We start from the raw sequence: 11,719 nt of genomic DNA, 5'->3' as shown, positions 1-11,719 counted from the left end.
CAATTTCTGGTTGAGGAAACTAAGGCATAGGAGTGGACTCCCTCAAGGCCAAGGAAGGCCCAGGGTTCAACTCAGAGTAAGGTGCTATGAGACGAGGAAATAAAACAATGCTCGCATCCTCCAGGCACCGCAGAAGATGGTGTAAATGGAATCCTCATTTACAGTTGGGACTAAAATGTATGTTGTGGAGTCCTAGGCCACTGATGGACTCGCACCATCTCACAGAGCTAAGAACTCCCACTGGAACTGGAGCTCCTGGAGATCAAGATTGTGTTTTATTCCGTTCTATCTCCTGGACCCAGCATAGGGTCTGGCAAAGAGTACATTTTGATGAATCAATGATTCATCGATTTCTAATTGATGAAACAATTAGAAAACTGAATGACTGAATACTACCTTACCTGGGTCAGTAACTAGTTGGTTGTTCTTCAGCTGTGATTACCAGAAAACCAGACAGTCCTTGAGCTTCTTCTTAGGCATAGTAGTTAATGATAGAAGTTGGCAGCTGTAAATAAAAGCTCAAATAGATACACTGTGAGGGGAAGGCTCTGCAGAGTGGGTGGAGTGGATGGAGGCTTGGGTCCAAGACCCACAGATTCCAGTCCCTGCTCTGTTGGCAGCTGTCACTCTATGTGCAGCTCCTGAGACGCTGGAGACGAGCTGGTGCTTTGCTGAGGAAACCTCTAGCAGACACAGCTGCCTGGTACCTCTCAAGAGTGACCCAGACATCCTGCCCTTTCTTCGTCTTGGCCTGACAGCTCTGCGCCAGTCAGGAGGACTGGGAAGAAATGCAACCAGGGGCCCAACCAGTTGGGAGCTGAAGAAAGGAAAAAACTCTACCCTGAGAAGGCTGTAAATTTGAGGAAACCAAATGCCAGACACACATGCTGGTGACTCAACAATTTCTTGAAAAGGAGAGAAGCCTGGAAAGCTGGGAGAGGGGGCCAAACTGCCCAGCCACCTTCCCCGTGTTGCCAGCAATGGTGAGCCTGACATTGAAAAGCCGAGGCCCAACACTGCCTGGACAGACCACACAACCCCTCCCTGGGAACCTGGACATCACAACGCCTGATGCGGGGGACCCTTGACAGTCCATTTAACAGAGGTGCAAGAGAGGCTGTGAGTTTAGCTTAGGACGTTCCCACCCTAAAGAGGGGGAAAACCTTACAAATGAGAGCGGAGTCCACCTGCCTACCTTTCCTCTGCCAGGAGCAGCTCAATGAGGCCTGTTCAGATCAACACACCAGGCCTACTTGGCAAATTGGAGCCAAAAGCTGCCCCCAGTTTTACTCAGAAGCAAACACTAGCCTAGGACAGGAGCCCCAGGGCTTGGGACAGAGCTCTCGGGTGAGACGAGCAGCCGGACCCCAGGGTTCATATGCCTCCGGGCCCTGAGTGGAAAGCTCAAGTCACTTCCAAAGCTTTCCTGGACAGCAGCCGCCTACCAACATGGCTGGCGCTCCTGTCAGGACTGCTCCTCAGGAAGTGGCTGAAGGGGTGAGGGCCCAGTGGGCATTCTCTGCCTCTGCCTCTCTGAGCCAGGGCGGCTCAGGAAATGGCCTGCTGTGGCTTCTGCTGCTGCAATAGAAGACGACCAAGAGAAATGGGAAAAGCAGCCTACCCCCAGAGATGCTACTGTCCCCAAAGCAAAGGAAACCCACCAGGCTCATGGTGGCTGGACGATGGGGAACCTCCAACACCCAAAACCTCCACCCTCTCGGCTGGGTTCCCCCGGGATCCTGGGACTGCAGAGCCAGGAAGAATCCCCCCAAAACTGAACCACTTCCCAACACGTCTCTGCTTCATCTACTTCTTCTTCTTCTTCTTTTTTTTTCTAAAGATTTATTATTTATTTATTTAATTTTATTTATTTTTGGGTGCTTTGGGTCTTAGTTGTGGCACGCGGGATCTTTCGTTGAGGCGTGGGCTTCTCTCTCGTTGTGACGTGCGGGTTTTCTCTTCTCTAGTTGTGGTGCGCAGCCTCTCTAGTTGAGGCGTGCAACCTCAGTAGTTGTGGCGTGCAGGTTCAGTTGCCCCATGGCATGTGGGATCTTAGTTCCCTGACCAGGGATCGAACCCGCGTCCTCTACATTGTAAGGCGGATTCTTTACCACTGGACCACCAGGGAAGTCCCTGCTTCATCTACTTCTTAATTCTACCATCAAAGGGTCTTGGACTTGAACCCAGCAATCAGACCTTTAGAACTCCGTGGCTAGAAGCCTGCTACCTTTCAGTGGCAAGGATCCACCAGTCAGGACTGTCCCAGGAGGAAGCCGGGATCACAGAGCTATTAGCAACCTCTTCAGCAAGTGACAGCACGGAGGCTGCTGGCCTCTTCCAGCTCCCAGTCCTGGTCAGCACAGGCCAGGATGATGGTCACTTTTTCCAGAGGCAGCAGAGAAACTCCTAAAAACCACAAGCTGGAAGCACATAAGGCTTCAGCAGAGTTCTGACCTTCATGACACTGAGTAAGAAGAGGAGACAGGATAGCATCATTTGCAGGAAAGCACCAGAGATTCTGAGAACAAAAGTTGATATCTTCCTCCTTAATTTTCCCAGAAAAGGAGGTTTTTGCCTAAACATGTGTGAGGCTTGATAAAATACACGATAAGAATATTAACAGCTATCTAATGTTAACCAACAAAAGTGTTTCCAACCTTGGCGTTCCAAGTGGGCCAGCTCATCCTAATTAGATCCCTGGGGGCAAAGGCAAGTGACTTAGAGCACACATTCGGACAAAGGCCAGGGCCAACTCAGGTTCATCGTCTGTATAGGCCAGTAGGATGCAATTCCTTAAAAAAGATTTCTTAAATTTAAAACCAGCTGTTGTCTGTTGTAGGCCAGAACATGACATTTTCATTAGCATTATTGTTCCACTTCTAAAACCAGGCCCTATGGCATCCCAAGGACAGATGATCCCCGCCCAGGCTTATAGGTGAGGCTTGCCTGGTGAGCAGTTCAGAAATTCACCGACACAGGGGTTGAGTCCCTAGTCTCTGAATCCATGAATCACGATCACTTCCTATATTCCTGTCCTGAATTTCTCCTGGTGACCTGCACCCCGTCTTCCTAGGAATAGAAGCTTTGAGGTTTGCTTCCAGTGCCTAGGACGTAATACTCATTCTATAATAAAAATTCTTTTCTGCTATGTTGCGAGATCTAGCCCCCAATATTTCTGGGGGTAGCAAGGTACTTGAAATAGAGTTTTAATGCCCTTAGAAGTCCAATAACTCCTAAGAAGGTGAAAAAGGCCCCCTAACTCAGTCCCCTGGGGCTCCCAATGACTTCAGATTGAAGCATTTCTCTTCCATAATCAAAGGGCAAATAAAGAGGGAGGGAGGGAGGATTAATTTACCCTTTGAGAGTGAGAACTGGATTAGAAACCAGCCACTAAGGTAGTGCAGTCGGTGGTGTGAAAAGAGCAGAGTGCTATACATTGAGGGTGAGATAACACATGTGCAACGTCAGCACAGTTCTTGGCTTTTAGCTGGGATTTAAATGAGGCCCTCCTCCCCTTCCACCTGCCCCAAATCTTGGAAAACAAGCTAGAGAACCCCTAGAAAGGTCAGAGGTACTCACTGTGTCAGCTACCAGTATCTGGGTGTACAAGAGAAAACCCTTCCTCTTGGTTTCTATCATCCCAGCTCCAGTACTATGAATAGGAGGCCAAAATGCCTTCTCATATCCCCTGCTGACTAGAAACTAATTATTCAAATCATTAGTATTGATTTAAGCACGTGTGTTTGCAGCTGCAATACACGAATAAATCACAACTCCAGTGTTTGCGTCTGCAAAATGAATGACCTGGAGATGCTATCTCATCCCTTCCACCTATAACAGTCCGTGATTCTACCGCTCCTTAATATGAAAGATGAGACTCTCAAGATTTCCACTCTCAATTTCGCTACTTCTGAAAGTTTTCTTTGGCCTCTCAAAGTCTATGAGAGCACAGTTGAAGTGACTCGTTAAAACTGCAAGTTCGAAAACTACAGCAGGAGAACAGCTCACCTTCATGTCACTCGACGGAACAATGCGTGGTGGTTTAGTGACTTGGACTGGCACACAACTAGGTTTCAGTAATTATACCCATATTCCAAGCAAATTATTATGTATTTTGTGTTCTGGGGACATATGTTACGGCTAAAGCCCAAACTGTGGCTAATTTTAATATCAGAGCCACAGATAAATCTGTTTCGAATCCATAACGTCTAACATTTGCCAGCGTAGATTTGTCCATCAACTGGGCTTAAAGAGGTATAATTCACACATGTGCAGTATTACTAAATGCTGAAATGTAATGATTTAAATACACCAGCAACTATTGCAAAACAGTTGTTATAGCAGCATTTAACGTTAGCCAGAACCTCTCTGGCTAATGTTAGGTTTATACCAAGAGAATGAGGGAAATTTTGGCATCCCCTTGGGGTGAGGGTCACAACTGCCTCAACTTTTACAACATGGTACCGGCAGAGCGACTCAGTGTCTGGCTATGAGAGGCCTTCTGTTTTTCCTGGAGAATATCTAGATCTCATCAGGAAGCATACAGATGCCTTTGGAGGTTCGGGGACACATCTCCTCTAAGAGTGTCTGCAGTCTGGGGCTCCTCCTCTGCTGGATGTACATGGCACTGGACACTCCTCCTGGCTACGTATCTTCCCAGACATGAGGAGGAGACTGGAGTTGAGGCCAGAAGATAGAGTTAAATACACACAAAAAGAAACAGAGTTCCATAACCAATATTGAAGACATAGTAGGAAATGGAATAAAAAATAATTTTAATCATATCAAAAAGCCAAACCAAAGAGAGACAGTTCATGGAACTTATAGGTCCCATCTCGGCAGCCGGTGCTCTCCTCTGGACGAGGCCAGTGCCCCATTGTCCCAAGGCATCAAATGCCACTAAGATGTTTGCATTTTGCACCAAATTCTGGGCATGGCTTCTCCTCTGAAGAACTCACTGATCTGAAGTAATGAAAAGTGAGAAACAGGTAGCTCTTACCTGATTCCCCAAATCTGAAATGGGCTGGAGGTTTCTCAGCTGTCTTACAGCCAGTGAAGTTTCCTCTTAGACCTTGTATCGAGCTACAAACAAAGGACGCCTGAGCTGGCCTTACCCCTGGAGCCTGCCCAAGGCTTCCATCTGGAGTTTTCAGAGAGAACTCATCGAGAGCATCAGAGGTTGCACGAGGTACTCAGATGTCCTCCCTGGGCTCTTGCTCTCGGGTAAGCAGGCTGGGCAGGGATGTGCCAATCTCCCACTCTGGAATCTGGGCATCAGAGCGCTGGGGGGACGTGTTCTCTTCCTCCGCCCGGGATTAGTGTTCAGACCTCCACCAGCAGCACATTTCATAAGCTGCCGATGTTGGGGAAGCTCTTCAGTTTCTCAGGAAAGTCGTCCTTGTACAGGACGGGGTCGGCTCGGTGCTCCACCACCTTAAGAGGCATTGTCCCAAAGACAGAAGCAAACTTGTTGATGCACTCAGACCTGTGGGGTTTGGGGAGGGCAGTGGAGCAGAGGAGAGGGACAGGGGGTGGGGAAGAGAGAAACCGTTCAAGAGGCTGAGAAATGAGAGCAAAATATCAATGCATAGTCTTCAACATCTACAAGAGAAATGCAAGGACCCCCAGCACGCTCCCAGGTTCTTAACATGGTTGGGAGGGTGTGGATAAAGGACGTGATCTGGGGGCACTTCAACTACTCGTTCGGCGGGAGAAAGGGAACCAGGGATGCTGTTTGGAGGCCAGGGGCCTGCAGAGGTCAGAATATCTTTTCCCCTCCCCCTCAAATTCCAGTCATTCTTCCAGCTCCGTAGAAGCGGGCCTCAAACCAAGGTGGATTAGCTGCCAACAACCCTTAACCCCATCCCTGCCAGCTGCAGAGACGACGAAGCGGGGAAAGGCAAAAGGCACTTGGATCTGAGCTTCAGCCCACTCAAGTTTAAAAGGGAGAAGGGAAGATCGCACACATGGAGCGATGGAAGGCGGAAGGAGGCAATGGGGCACTGAACCTCAACTGCAAAGGACAAACACTTCAGTCAGTCAACCCACATCTACTGTGGGCCTGTGAGTGGCAACCTCTGGGAATTATGGGGCAACTTCCATAAGCTCTTCCATGAAAGCTGAAGTTCACACAGGACAGCTTTCACAATTTTAGCCACTCCTGTGTTAGAACCGGCAGCAACAAAGCAACAGGCAACTTAGCACTGCTGCGGGAGGAGGCAGTTCAGCACACCCCTCCCGCCCCCCCATGCCCCGACACCGCCCCCAGCCTCGTGAGCAGCTCCAGAGGGGAGCAGGTCAGACACGCTGGCAGAAAATGGTTCTGGTCAATCAGGCCAGCGGAGTGTGACAGCTGGCTAATGACACTTCAGCATCAGACCCGAGGGGGAAATCAAGCCCGTAAAAACCACTTTCGAAGCTAAGGGGCCCTCAAGGATGGATTTCAGAGAGGTCAGTATTCTCTCTCCTCAGTCAGGCCCATGGCACCTGAGAACGGGTTACCAGGTAGGGGCTGAATTCCAAGACACAGACCAGAAGGCTCTTCTGTCCTCAGAGATACTGTAAGCCTTGTTTCAACTTATTTTAATCAATAGCTTTTACTTGAGTCCTTTGAGCTTTAGCAAGAAACCAATAAGTAAAGAAGCCAGGTACTATCAATTCTTTTCTCTTGCTTCTTCTCTTGGTCAAAACGTGTTACTATTTCATTTTGAGCTCTTCCAGCTAATAAGATCACTGTGTCCATGACCACAAATCAACAGCAATTAACATTTATTCTCTGCTCCAGGCTGTGTTACAAGTGCTTGACATGTATCAGTAACTCACTTCACCCTCACAACAACCCTGTGAGGCAGGTCTGCTATCCTTCCCACTGTACACTGGGAAGACAGAGAGGCTAAGAGACAGGACCACAGGCCAAGTAACTAGTAAGAGGCAGAACCAAACCCAGGTGTTCTGGCTGCGGAGGCTAAAGTCTTCATTATGAGATGATACACATTTAGTTATTAACATAATTCTAGGGTCTAAAGGGAGGAGCTGGAAATTAACAACCGTTGAGCACCCATGACGTGCCAGCTAATTTACATACATGATCCCAATGGTTCCTTTAAATATCCCCATCCGTATGCCCAAGGATTGGCGTATAGTAGCTTCCTGTTATGGTTTGAGAAATTCAGGCTAAGAGAGGCTAAGGGACTGCCCAAGGACCCCGAGCTGGAAAGTGGTGGAGCTGGGTTTCAAACCCAGTCTTGCGCTGGCAACAGAGCCCTTGCTCTTTCTATCGGACTCTACAATAACCCACAGGTCACTGAGTTTCCCTCCTGTTGGCAGTCTTTTGAGACTCGGGAGGTCGTAGTCCCAGGTACCAAATTGACAGGAGACTGGGGAAAAGACCGAGGGGTTTTAACAAAATGGTATGAAGCAAGCACTGGACAACAGCCTTTCTCTCCTTAAATCATGAGGTCAAGGCAGTGGCAGACTAAGTCAGCTTTCCCCAAGGTCTTACTTTTGACAGTTGTTCTGCCTATAAACATGTAGCAGTTCTTCTAGTTTCCAGTTATTCTGCTTGTAGACGCTGGCCAGCAAAGCCCAGCCGTGCCCAGCAGAGGCACCAGCGAGCGTGTACTAAAGAAGGATCATGGCTCTTGGCAGCGGACAGGGGCTCTAGGGCCCCCTGGAGAGCACTGAGGACAACGTCTCCTCTGTAACTAGACCTGCCAACAGGGCCGGGTCCCAGGCAAGAGGCCACTGGGGCTCAGGCCAGCTCGACTTGTTGACAGCTGCCCCGGCTAACCCAGGTTAGTGAGTCCTTCTCTCTCCACACAGCCTGCCCTGGAGAAATGGCTGCTCATGCTGAATGGTAAAGGTCCTTAGCTCTCCTGACGGGTGTTGACTGTGTTTCCTACTTTATTTTCTCGCAGGGGATCTGGGCTGGGCGACAGGTTAGGGTAGATTAAGAGTTTGGCTGATCGCTGGTGGCCCACCTGAGTTGTTCTGTCAGGGGTCCAGCTACCATGTCAGTAACTGTTCCCCTGGGTTGGTTTTCTAATCAAGTACAGACAGGCTAAGAACTGCCAACGTCTATCTCCAAAGCGCTGAAAGTGTCTGGGGGAGAAAGGACTAACAGTTTTCAGTTTTCCTTTCAAACACATACAATTACCTAAAGTAACCAGGAGCCTTCAGGATCAGCGTTGGGGAAATTGGAAAGCGAACTAACCTCGCCAGGCCCCGCGCTACAGGCTTTCATGTATTATTACTCCTTTCATCTCCAGCATATAACACACTGTTTGGTACAAAGATGCTCAGTAAATATCTGTTGAACCCCTGAATGCAACATGATAGATAGTTAATATATCTATTTTAAGAAATGAAAAGGTTGGAAATTCAGGATAAGGTAAGTCAATTTCCTCAAGTTGGACAGCTAATAAGTGGCTAATCATAATCTGAACAAAGACTGGCCTGAATCAAAATACAATGTTTGTTTCTTAAACCAACACCGTCTGTCTGCTGTACCGTCTTGACCTGGGTAAAGCTATTGGCCAAGATGAACAGTCACAAATTCCTCTGCTTCTTAAAGAACTAACGGCAGGTCCTGGAAATGGATGCTGGGTAGTAAAAGCCATTCTCCTCCACGACTGAGGTTTCTGACCCCAGACCCCAAATATAAGGATAAACAAGCTTACTGAACCACAAATCTCAACACAAGGTCATAACACGCAGAGTGGTTAACTCTTTTGTGCAAAAATGTGGGTTCTGCAAAGGCAACTATTTAAAAAAAGAAAACAAATGAACAGTTCAGCACTTGTCACTCCATCTCTTGGTCTACCCAACAGGGCTGAAATCACGTCTTCCTCCCTCCCCATCTAAGTGCCTTATTTAGTAATTCAGTCATTCATCCGAATAGTTTTGCTCTCAGTTTCTAATTAATTTCAAGATTGATTTCCTTCTGTTCCCTATCACATTTCTCAAAAGGGGAGCCTACATTCACTGACTCTACTTCCTCACTACTAGCTCACACTCTTTAGCCCCATCAACCTATGACATCATTTTTCCCAAAGTCACCAATGACCGTTTTAATTCCAAGACCACTTCCCAGTCTGCATGTTCCTTGCTCCTCCCTGCTGCCGAGCACCGGAGACGCTGGCTCTCTCCTGGCCTCGCCAGTGGCTGCTTCTCTCTTTTCAGTTACTCTTTCTGTCTCCTAAGTGTCCGAATTTCTCAAGATTCTGCCCTTGGCTTTTCTTCAGTCAGCTGCCATCTCTGGACAGATGTCTTCCAGATCTCCACCTTTGTTTTAATCTTTTTTCTAAAGTTCTAGTTCCATATTTCCAACTGCTTGCCCTGTATCTACACCTGCATAGACAGAGGGCAAGACCCAAAACTCACCCGCCTGATTGCTCTCCAACTTCACACATGATTAAATCTCCTGGCCTCATTAGTTATACTGTGAGGTCCAACATTCATCCCCTTCCCTCCCATAACTGGCATCCCTCCTAATTATATTGTTTACACTGTTAAAGGTACTACCATTCTTCCTGACTGTCTTGATCAACTGCTTCTCCATAACCTCCCCATACCTATTCAGTTGGAAATCAAGAGCCAGCTCTTCTCCTTTAGGGGGAAAAAAAAATCCCTTGCAATTTAATTCATCCCTTCTTCCCCACACTCAATTTAGTTCGAGCCTTCTAACTGTTCTTCTTTCTTCTGTCTCTTCACCTTCATTCCATTCTATGCACCACTTCCAAATCAGCCTCAAAACAACACTTTGATCAAGCTACTTCCTATTCAAAAACCTTCTATGGCTTACCAGAGCCTGGAGAAAAAAGCTCAGCTCCTTAACTGGGCATCCAGGGCTCTCTGCAGTTTGGCACTAATGGGCCACAATGCTACGTTCTTGCCAAACTGGATATCTTGACTGCTTGCCAAATGTACCTTGGACCATCCAGTTTCCCTGCCGAGGATCTCCTCTTCTTGCCCAGAGTTGCATCGGTTGGAATCCTAGTGACCTTTGAAGGCTCACTTCAAGTGCCACCTCTTACAAAATTATTCCTAATAACTGACCTAGCAAGAAGTCACTTCTCTTTCCTGCGATCAGGTATGACATTTTGAGCCTTCCTTATGACTCTTACCACATATAGCTTTGGATTAAGTTTTACACACACACACACACACACACACACACACGTATTAAATATATATACACACACGTGTGTGTATCTGTTATTGTTAATTATAAACTCTGATAAAATCGAGCCTACCAACATCTGGGCAGTTGCCTATTCTATTTTCAAAAGCCTCTTCCCACGAGGAAGCTTCCACATTTCCCATAGTTACTTTCTTCAGTGTTTAATAATAATTATATCTAACTTAAATCTTTCCCACTGCATTTGTTATGATCTCAGTGGTGTTACAGAGGAGTTGTTTAGCTTTAGCATGAACTTTAAGGGCCATTATTAGGTCAACTTTTCTCCATACAATTCCTTTCTTGGACCCTATAACCCCACCATTTTAACTCGGTCCAATCAATAACTAATTGCTTAATGCTATGAAATTCTTCCCAACACAGAATGGGGGTAGGTTTAAGTACCAAGTTCATGTGCTCTAATAGAACTATAACTGGGGTCTCTTCCAAATGAGCTATGACAGTTGATGTCACTGTCCTTGACTGGGTAATACTTGGGACCAGTGACAGATATTTCCAAAATCACAATAATATGTTATTTCATATTGATGGTTGGTAAAAGTCATGTCATTTGGGTAAGACATTTATATATGAAAGAGATAAAGAGATTATTTAGAGAGTAAGAGTAAGAAGTAAGAGTAAGAAGGAGTAAAACATTATAGAAGAATCCAGGCCAAGTGAAACAACTCGCTGTACAAAACCATCCTCCAGGCTCGAAGGACTTTGATGTGGCTGATAGATTTCAGAAATGAATGCTGCAAGCAGATGCATATGGGACCTGTGGAAACTTGAACTAGATATCTCATTCTAATGCCTTTCTCATGACATTCTCTGAATGCATGCTGGTCCCTTGACAACAGTGTTACTGGCTGTCAGAGCCTGCTGTCTTGTGTAAGGGTTGCCTTTTGGAAGAATTCGGTTTGATTCAGGAGACTGGAAGCTTGGGGACCTTTGGGTTACAAGTGAGAACTATTAGGTCTACTCTAAGATTATAAAGGTCTTAAGGGAAGACAGACCTCTCCCACTCCTTTTATACTCACCTGCAAGGCCCTGTATCACACCCACACAGAGGTGTGCTTACTGACCGACTGAATCAATATAAAGGGAGTATCTCAGAGCTGCCCTGCTTCTCTCTCTGTAATGTAAAGAGCTGTGCTTTCAATTCTGTTCTTGGTAGGTAGGTGTTTCAGTTGTGTCAGCAAAGGTAATTTGTCTCTAGTGGGTTTAGTTTAATTCTTTCCAATCAAACTTTCACTGTAACATGGAGCTATCACCCTGGAAAACAATCCAGTATTTCTTTGGAGTTAACTCGCTTCCACTCGAATGACTGTGGATAGTTAACTGCCTAGTCCACACGGAGAATCTGGCTTCCGGAGCTTAAGGCCGGCTATATTGTTAAGATCCTTCCAACCATTACAAATTGAGTGAGTAGCATTCCAAATTAATTCTTTGGGTGACCTGGGCTTGAACTAACCCAATTCCCACGTGCAAAAGGAGGTGACTATGGCTACCAGCTGCTGTCCTTATATCTGCAACAAAGTC

At 46.8% G+C, this 11,719-nt stretch overlaps 1 protein-coding gene across 2 annotated transcripts in view; it reads right to left on the bottom strand.

Moving 5' to 3' along the window:
* Positions 1 to 4,758: 4,758 nt before the first annotated feature.
* The window catches only part of EXT2 (exostosin glycosyltransferase 2), a 129,542-nt gene continuing 122,581 nt past the window's right edge, over positions 4,759 to 11,719 (bottom strand). For both annotated transcript variants that reach the window (XM_060018751.1, XM_060018752.1), the window contains one exon: positions 4,759 to 5,485. In XM_060018751.1, coding sequence (XP_059874734.1) covers positions 5,347 to 5,485 — 139 coding nt within the window. In that variant the 3' untranslated portion in view covers positions 4,759 to 5,346. The remainder of the gene's footprint in view (positions 5,486 to 11,719) is intronic.

This window comes from Delphinus delphis, chromosome 8 (genome assembly GCF_949987515.2).
Source record: "Delphinus delphis chromosome 8, mDelDel1.2, whole genome shotgun sequence".
Classification (NCBI taxonomy): domain Eukaryota; kingdom Metazoa; phylum Chordata; class Mammalia; order Artiodactyla; family Delphinidae; genus Delphinus; species Delphinus delphis.
This window is presented reverse-complemented; position numbering and strand designations above follow the sequence as displayed.